Source organism: Carya illinoinensis, chromosome 12 (genome assembly GCF_018687715.1).
Source record: "Carya illinoinensis cultivar Pawnee chromosome 12, C.illinoinensisPawnee_v1, whole genome shotgun sequence".
Lineage (NCBI taxonomy): Eukaryota > Viridiplantae > Streptophyta > Magnoliopsida > Fagales > Juglandaceae > Carya > Carya illinoinensis.
Window position 1 is genome coordinate 2,025,851 of NC_056763.1, and position 9,270 is coordinate 2,035,120.

Below are 9,270 nucleotides of genomic sequence, written 5' to 3' on the forward strand. Positions count from 1 at the left end.
GTAAATAATTAGGACAACAATTGAAATAAATTAGTCATTGAAACAAGTTAGATTCTACCATTCCAAATAATAAATCATGAAAATTATAGTATCTTTCATATCTTAGACAGAGTAATACTAAGTATTTAATCTACTTCTAGCGAGTGGTTTTACGGCCATGTGTACTAATCCAATATGTATAAAAAAATATTTTTATTTTTTATGATTTAATAACTTATTTTGTTAATAATTGTAATAATTTATAATCATTAAGTAAAATAATAGTTTTTTTATCATCTAAAAATATAAATTTTATATAAAAATTTAATTTTTTTAATACTAAATTTTATTTTATTTTTTAAAAATAATTATACAGTATATTAACTTATTTATTAAGTGGAAAGAAATTCTTTTTAGAGTCTCTATTTAGAGATTATATGTACAAATTTTTTATTAAAGGAAAAAAAATCATTTTAAGAAAAATATTTTAATAATTTGAAAATATTTAAAAATAAAATTAACTATATTTTTTCTCAAAAAAAAAAAAAAATTAACTATATTTACGTTGCAGTCCAAATAAGACTGTACGTAACTCGCCTACTTTTTTTCCGTTCGAAAGCCGATCGAAAACCACTGAGATGGTCCTCTAATTCAAAATAATAAAAACAAAAATTCTGAAACCCCGTTCTCTCCCCCGCGGCCTCACCCGCGTCGTCTACCCGCATCTCCGCCCAGCAGCACTGTTCGGCGGCGTCAGCTCAGGTGGGTCTCCTTCCTGCCCTCTTTAGTCCACCTCTACCCCCGACTTTGTCTATGTCTCTGTCTCTCTCCCTCTCCTGGTTTTGGGCGAAAATTATAAGTATTTACTGTTACAGCTGCCTCCACCGTCGTCTGGACTCCAGCGCCGTGCACATCCGCCCGAGACGCCCCTCCCGCGCCTCCAGACTCCAGGTAAGTCACACAGCGATTCTCCGCTTTCCCTCGTATTCATGACTTGCCCTAACCCAACTTGTTCAAAAATCCCTAGATTGATTCGCCCCATCCACCTGCGACGCCTTCCACCGCCACTCGACCTGTGACACTGCAAGAAACACGTGCCGGAATATAGGTAATCTCGTGCCTCTCTATTTCTCTGTGGCTGATATGCCCACCGAGGAGGCTGTGTGATTGATTCCCGGATGCCCATTTTTTGCGTTCCTGAGCTGAATTTTTCTCTTGTTTGTTAATATCGGTTGTGATGGTTGATTCTACCCATTTGTGTCCCTTAGTTGTGTTTGTATGTGCGGATTTTCTCTTATTGGTGGCAGCACCTTTTGTTAATTTCTTCCTTCTGCAATTGCATCCTTTAGTTCAGTGTTTATTAACGATAAACGCAAACATTTTAATCAACTTAAACAAATATCTGCTCCATAGTGCATGCAAGATCCACATAAAAGCCAAGAGTTAGCATGTCCTTCTTAACTTCTCTGGGCTTTGGGCTGATAATGCTATAGGCTCTGTTTCAGTAAAAGTTCAACCAACCCTGGTAAGCAACTTGCTCTCTATCAATTTTGATGAACTCGACTGTTTCTGGCATTTATGTACTTTTTTTATCTTTTAAGACTTCAAATATCATGTTTCTAGATATGAAAATTTAGTTCACTCATTTAAGTCGGGACACTGTTCTTGGACACCCAGTGCCAATCAAAAAATAAAAAATTTAGTTCACTCACTTAGATATATATTACATATAATTTCAAATTCCTTCCTGGTATGTTATGGTGAAATGAAAGTCAAAAACTGAATTTAAACAATTTAAAACTTCATTATTTTGCGTAAAGGAGGTGTAGCGTGGTTTCAGATATCATTCCATGCACTTTCATTTTAGCCGGGATATTTCTGCAACTATTCCTATTGAAATAACAAACCTAAGCACTTAATGCCTAATATACCTAGCTTCACTACCCTGGAGCATGTGTCTTGTGCAGCAAAGAAGCACACAGCATCTAGTACCTAGGAAGATTATTATATACAAATCTCACCTCTGATTAAAACTTGGTGTTCACTTTTGCTTGGAACCCTTTTCCACTGGTGAAAAACAGAAAACAAAAACAAAAACTTTGGTGGTGCCAGTTTATGTTGCACATATCTGATTATTATTTGTTACTCATTTGGACCAAGGAAAACAAAGATGGGCATGTGCTTGCTCTTACCACGGGTACCCAAATATTCCATTCTACTAAACCGGAATGATCCCTGAAATGGAAATCGAAACTTGCACAGCACTAATTCATCATTTCAGTTCACATGTTAAATAATGTTGAAATACTAAAGAAAATTTCTAATGGTCACTGTCTAGATGTTTATTTAAAGAAAATAAATAAATTACAAACACTTATTGATTTTACTACTTGTTGATTTTTGAATTTTTTTTTTCAGGTATTATATTGATTGTCTAAACAACGTCTGACAAAAATGCGGGGATATGATAGAGACGTAAGCAGACTTGGATTTTTGTTTAATTCATTATTATGTTTGAACTCTTCTGTTGTGGTGACATTTTCAGACTGGTTATGATGATATAGGAATTGCATGGAGAAGTTGAAGATTATGATGAATATGAGGAGGAAGGGTCAGAGCTAGAGGAAGATCCTGGAGAGGGGGAGAAGGCACATGAAGAGGAAGATCCGAAGCCTACCAGGGAGGAATTAGAGTATCTAGAGTTGAGGCGAAGATTGAAAGAACAAATCAGAAAGCAGATGAAAAGGGATAATGGTACTTCTACAAATGTAAATGGTTCAAATGAGAAGAAGAATAAGAAACTTCCATATGATAAGTAAGTGATGTGCCCATTTCTCCTAATATGACATAACTTCATTTTCTACTAGTTTAACATGGAATTTCCCTTCTTTATGATGTTTCTTGGCTTTTGGGGGCTTGCATTTTCGCTTGGTGTTTTGGAATTTTCAATAATAATCGAGTACTTTCAATTAATATCATGCCACAATGACTTTGATGTATTTCTCCTGTTTTGTTCATCCCTTTTGGTAGTTGGCATGGATTATGTGGATCTCTGCAGAGCATTTGCTTTTGCATTCTTTATTCTTTACCAATGAACTAATAAACTTTGAAGTTGTTTTCCAGGGAAAAAAAAAATAGATTTTGCTGTTGTTTTTTAGGTTGACTATATATGCTTCTTGGGTGAGGTTTACAGAGTATTTTACATGGTCACACGCAGCCCAGAAATCTGGGTGATTTTTTGAATTGTAGGCCCACGGGCCTAATTATTTTTCTGCTCATTTTGTTATTGTCTTCATATGGGTGAATTTTAATTGTTGATTGGATTCCAGATTTGTTTTTGGTAGAAATGTGTCATTTAAGGTAAGTTTTCAACAAGAAACCTTGCCTAACATGATCCCTAGACAGTTGGAAACTTCCTAATCTGTCACAGCTGGCTTATTATGTCAAAAACCCCAGAAACCACTAAGTCTTGCAGCTGCCGACCGTTGGACTGAATAAGTAAAGTTTTATGATGTAGAGTTATAGAAATCGCATGTAAATCACCTATTCAAGCTGTAATAATTAGGAAATTCACCATGAAGAGGCTTCTGATATATTTGGATTCAATTAGGAAGATCTTCCTTTATACTAGAGGTTGACCTGAGTTTTGAATCTGTCAACAGATGACAGCAAGTATATTAAGGCCATTAATGGCTGCCGACTCATAGGGACTCTATTAGGAAGTTCCTCCCACCAATATTTGAGGAAAATCTTCCTAGAATCATGCTGAAAATCCCATATTCTTCTCTCAATCCATAACTGCCCGCCCCTCCAGCTTTGACTCCCACTGAAATTTCCAGATTTCCCTCATGACATCAAGGCTGCCAATAAGAAGCTGCCATGATTCTACCCAAGTAATTAGGTGTTTTCTTTTGTATACTTACTGTGTACTTGTGCTACATTTATTATTATGTTTAAATAATATTTTATTATACCTATCCAAAACCCTAGCTATCATTCATTTATACTAACCCCAGAAGCATTTCAAGCCTATTAACCAACAAGGCAGCAATAGAGAAACCACCTGGCCCTTACTTTATCACACAGCACAGCCAAGAAGCACCCCATGCACCTTTATTCTCATAAGTCACCAAGAGAAGAAAATACAGCACCTCTCTTCTCTGTCTACACCAGGATTCCTACGGCAAACTAGTCACTGCCACCCTAGGTAAGATGCAGTCCCACGAGCACCCTCTCTTCTTCTAGAAAATTGGGTTGATTCGCAAGAGATTGCACAATTAATAAAACACATAAAAATAATTATTAAACAAACCACGTCTTGAATAAACATAATCAAAGTTTTCAAACAAACTAAATTAAGAAAGTTGTCATATTGTAAAATTAAACTAAGACATCTAGAACCAATATCATCAGACTACTTCATCTAAGCTTGGTCTATTTGCTCGCCTTATTGTCTTCCTCACCTGGGTTGTTAAAAACATATAACAAAACTAAAAACAACTCAAATACTCAATTAGAAACCCACCATAAGTAAACATAGTAAACATAAGGGTTTTCATAAAATATTTCATGCTTGAGAGAATTGAAATCTTGACTATTCATACTAATGCTTATGGTATGCATGACTTAGAAATATTATCTCATTATCTTGTTTCAACTTATTTTGACAGGCCAATACACATTAACCCGTGTGCAAGGTTGTGCACTGGTTCCACATCCTATGGCCATAAGGGGATCTGCTAATCTAAGGGAGGGAGGGAGGGAGGCATGAGGGATGAGGGGGTCTCTGTCGTCTAGAGTTTCAAATGGCTGCCGCTTGGTTTCGTGTTTTGGTTTTGTTTTTTTTTTTTTTTGTTCTTTTGTTTTTTTTCTTTTAAATGAACCATGTGGCATGGCCATGTCAATGGGGCAAAACGAGCGATATAACTGAGGCGGCCCACTACCAACTTAACCTTGGTTGGGAAAATGTGAGAAACCACCCAACTTCTAGAAGTACTAAGAATCAAGGTTGCTGCCAGCATCCTAGACAGCACCTAGAACCCTACTTGTACCTAGTATTGCTTTTAAAAGGGCTTAGAAACATGCATAACAGATTCCTATACATGCTACTTTGACGTCATAGGCTACACACAACAGATGCTGTCAGGAGCCTGGCAGCATCACAATGCCATACAGCTAATAAAATCATGGATTTTGTGTTTTGACGTGTCTGGAGTTAAGCGACACACTCACATGCATTGCACCCACTCACAGTATGCAAATTGTTTTAAGTATGGATCGACATGGAATATGTTTGTAGTTTAATAGGTGCTTTAGTGAAGTGCTTATCTGATTCTCAAAGTGCATTTACATGTGCTCATGTTTGTTAGTAACGTTTTCTACTGTAATGGATACAGCATTTGCGTATATATCCTTGAATGGAATGTTTAAATGCAAATGTCTATGGTAGTTTGGTGAGCTTTGTTGCATGAACATGGACAAATGACTTGACGTCAGCATGACTTGGGCCCATAAAATGATATGCTTTTAATGTCTACTGTTTTATTATGTTTACAGTTTTGTATAATATTCCATGTAATATCTAATTTTGCTTATTTATGCAGTTTCGGATCCTTCTTTGGCCCTTCGCAACCAGTAATAGCCCAAAGAGTAATACAAGAAAGCAAGTCATTGTTAGAAACCGACCATTTGGCATCCAGACTTTCGAACTCCCTCCATGGTGTATGTACTGTAAACCTCATATGTGAGATATGTTATTGGAATGTATGCAGCAAATCTGATCTGTCTCAAGCTGTCATATACATATTGATGGAGGGTTTTGACAATGTTGATGGTAGCACATTTGGGCATGCATCCAAAGTGATTATGCAGTGTACCTTTGGTCATTTATTTACAATATTTTTAATAATGTATTGATTTACTAGAAAGTTTGGTGCATTCAAGAGAATGAAATGCTTTTACATAAAATAAATCTTGGTATAAACTGATTCTGTGAGGTTGACTTGTAGATGAGGTTCAGGGAAATTGCATTTGGACATTTGAGAAGTTAGGTGTTTAGTGGCATAACTCAGAAGTTTGAGACCCATTTATTTGGGATGTTTGTTGGTTGTTATACCAGAAATGGTATCAAGCTTTCTTTGTACTATTATATTTGATTGAAATGACTTTTGCCAATGACATCTAGCATTCTGAAAGATGATAATGAAAATTTTTTTCACTGGAGGATTGTAATATGCATTGAATTATAGTCCCATTCCTCCTATATTCACAAATTTTGTGCTTGTAAATATTTTGTTTTGGATAGAAATGCATTCTTTCTGGTTCTTATTTATTTCTACCCTCTTTTACTGCCAATTTAAGTTAATTTCGATTTATTTTTCTATTAAATTGTCTCCTTTTGCTGTTTAGTCCCTTTCCTCCGACAACAGTTTGTATTTAGTTTGCAGAAATAAATGGTTTTCAAATGTAATTACTTCTCGGTGTTCTTTGCCTGGCGAGAGAGACAATTGTCCTGTGTTCTTTCTCCTAGAAACAATTATTAATTTTATGATTCTGTATTCTAATATTCTAGAATTTGGCTCACTTATAAAAAAAGAAAACAAATATTCTATAATTTGCTTGCATGGTCCAGATGTGTGTGTGCTCAATGCAAGCAGTCTGAAGTTTGTATATTGTTGTTAACTTCATTTTATGTGTGGCTTTTATATTGATTACCTTCCCTGTACTTGCAGCACAAAAAGGACACTTCAATATCTAAAGGGCCAAAACTTGGATCGCGTGACCAGCTACCGAAAGTCAAAACGGAGGTATGCATAGGGCAGTCTGTTTTGTATTGGTACTTTGAACATTTACAGGTGTGTGCGAGTCCTTTTCACCCATGCAATAAGTTTTCTATTTATGCAGTTAAAGACTAAAGTCCAAAAACTCAAGGATACAAGAGATTATTCATTCCTATTATCTGATGATGCAGAGCTTCCTGCTTCTTCTAAAGAGCCTCTGCCTAGAAATGTCTCCTTTACAAATCATGGTCATGGTGTGTTACTGCTTCACCACCTCTTGCTCTATTGTACTTATATCAAATTATTTCATTGAGAAAACTTATGAAAGGTTTTTGCTCATGTTGAAGAGGTGCGGGCAGCTCATGTGCCAGTGAAGAAAAGTAAAGAAGCTTCGGGCAACAGGGGCAGACATGAAGAAAGGAAAACTGTTTCTATGAATGGTCAGTTCTTTTCTAAAGCAGGGTCCAAGTTGACTTCTGCTAGTAAGACAGCAGATTCTAGAAAACAACTCGGTAGCAACATTGGGAATGGGCCAGGCCGGCCTGTGGGGCCAAAAGCCTTGCCTTTGAAGAACCCTGTTGCTACCATGGACAAGAAGGCTGCCATGGAGAAGAAAGTTTATGCACCAGCTGCAAAACATTCCTTGCCTGGAGTGCAGAGATCATCTTCACAAGTGCACTCATCTGCTCCAAAGCAGCCCCTAGAACCAAAAAAGGGACAACAAGAGTCTAATAAATCTAAAATGGTGCCAAAACAGCTATTGACATCATCAAAACCAAAGGTTGGTGCCACTCTTTGCACACACACACACACTTGTACAACTCCATGTTGTTGCCCTTTCAGTTCTTTTTGTGAAATTTTACATGGCAGTAATTTGCAAAGATTCACAATGTCTACTCCCTTTCATGTTATGTTGACAGATAAACAAGCCGCAAAAGCAAATTTCATCATATCCGACTTCCAGGGACCATCGACCCTTGAAAAAGCCAAGACCTGTGAGTCGGTATTCTGATGATGACGATGATGGTGTAAAAGCCATCAGTATGATCAGACAAATGTTCAGGTATAGAGTTTTCTTTCACTATCTATTTAATACTCTCTCATTGGGCAGGATGTTGGAAGAAAGTTTGATTTAAAAAATTCTGCAGTAGGAAACTCAATCTTCTGACTATTTGTTTCCTTTGCTCTCCGACATTATATGCTGAGGTTCTTATGGAAAAGACACTTGTTTTGTATAAGTGTCGTATTGAAAGTGGCATTTATTTTGTCTCTTGTCAGAGTTGTAAAACGTTAAACAGAACTGCCAATTTATGTTGAAAAAAAAGGGGCGTTGATTGTTATTTTGTGGACATTGGGGTAGACCTAAAGTCAACCTAGGCTAAAACAGAATAGCCAATTCTGGCAGCTACTTATAGTGCTTTTGTGTCGAGCTAAATGGGGGAAAAAGAAAAAGAAGGAAACAAATGAAGACAAATACCTGAATGCCTGACATCTGACGAATGAACTGGTGAAATCTTTATTAGGTACAATCCCAACAGATACGAGGATGATGGTGATGATAGTGATATGGAGGCAAACTTTGCGGATATAATGAGGGAGGAGAAAAGAAGGTTTGTATTGTTTCACTTTTGCTTGATTAAGACACTGTTCAGATCTTTTCTCCTATTTGATGAAATCATTTTCACTCATTCCTCCCCTTTCCCTGGATTGAAAAAAAAAAAAAAAAAAATCTATATTTTTTCTGTTGCCCGAGTTATTTCTTTTCGTTTTTATTTTATTTTATTTTAATTTATTCCCTTTTTTCTCTTTTACAGTGCAAAAATTGCAAGGGAGGAGGATGAAGAGCAACTTAGATTGATAGAGGAGGAAGAAGAAAGAGAGCGGCTGGCACGGTTGAGAAAGTTAAAAAAGCGTTAGCTGGGCCAGGATTGACCAAAGGAACATCTTTTAGGACATTTGTCTCCTTAATTAAGTTCATATTCATTTTGTATCACCATTTTGTTTATATATATGCATTTAATTTTATGCCAAAGTTGTTTAATAATAGTTACCGATAAATTCTTCAATTGTAGGGTTAAGATGTTGTCACAGTTTGATGTGCTTTCGGCGAAATATTTTATACTTATGCAAACGTTGCCGTTAGGTATTGATGTGATCTCAAATATTCTATAAATAGTAATAAAAAAGTAATGATAAAATATTGAATAATAATGAATAGTAATAAAAAGTAATAAAAAATTAACGAATGGTAGTGTAATATTCTCAAAATATCTTAGTACCTAAATATCTTAGTACCTAAATTAGCCTTAAGTGGTAAATAACTAAGATAGTATAAATATGAATATAAGAAATGAAAGTGGTTGGTTTAGATAACATGTTAGAGGTGGACTATAATCATTGATTGACAGTTCCAATCAATACTATTTGGTTTGGCGCATATGTTGGGCATGGCTCCTAATAGAGGAGACTCGAAGGAAATGGAAAAGGATCCCTTGTGAAACACACATTGCTT

The 9,270-nt window shown here is 36.1% G+C and overlaps 1 protein-coding gene across 3 annotated transcripts; it reads left to right on the top strand.

Annotated features, from left to right (window-relative positions):
* Positions 1 to 572: 572 nt before the first annotated feature.
* Positions 573 to 8,906, top strand: LOC122289980 (protein spt2-like). 3 transcript variants are annotated; one of them, XM_043097467.1, is made up of 14 exons: positions 573 to 741; positions 855 to 930; positions 1,007 to 1,087; positions 1,393 to 1,504; positions 2,398 to 2,454; positions 2,544 to 2,794; positions 4,650 to 4,676; positions 5,583 to 5,700; positions 6,711 to 6,785; positions 6,883 to 7,012; positions 7,106 to 7,539; positions 7,679 to 7,821; positions 8,282 to 8,368; positions 8,573 to 8,906. In XM_043097467.1, the coding sequence occupies exons 5-14, from the start codon at positions 2,434 to 2,436 to the stop codon at positions 8,673 to 8,675; spliced, it is 1,389 nt and encodes a 462-aa protein (XP_042953401.1). In that variant the 5' UTR covers positions 573 to 741; positions 855 to 930; positions 1,007 to 1,087; positions 1,393 to 1,504; positions 2,398 to 2,433; the 3' UTR covers positions 8,676 to 8,906. The 3 variants fall into 3 exon arrangements, with proteins under 3 accessions (XP_042953401.1, XP_042953400.1, XP_042953402.1); XM_043097466.1 differs by lacking the exon at positions 1,393 to 1,504; XM_043097468.1 differs by lacking the exons at positions 1,393 to 1,504; positions 4,650 to 4,676 and having other exon boundaries at positions 577 to 741.
* The last annotated feature ends 364 nt before the right edge of the window (positions 8,907 to 9,270 follow it).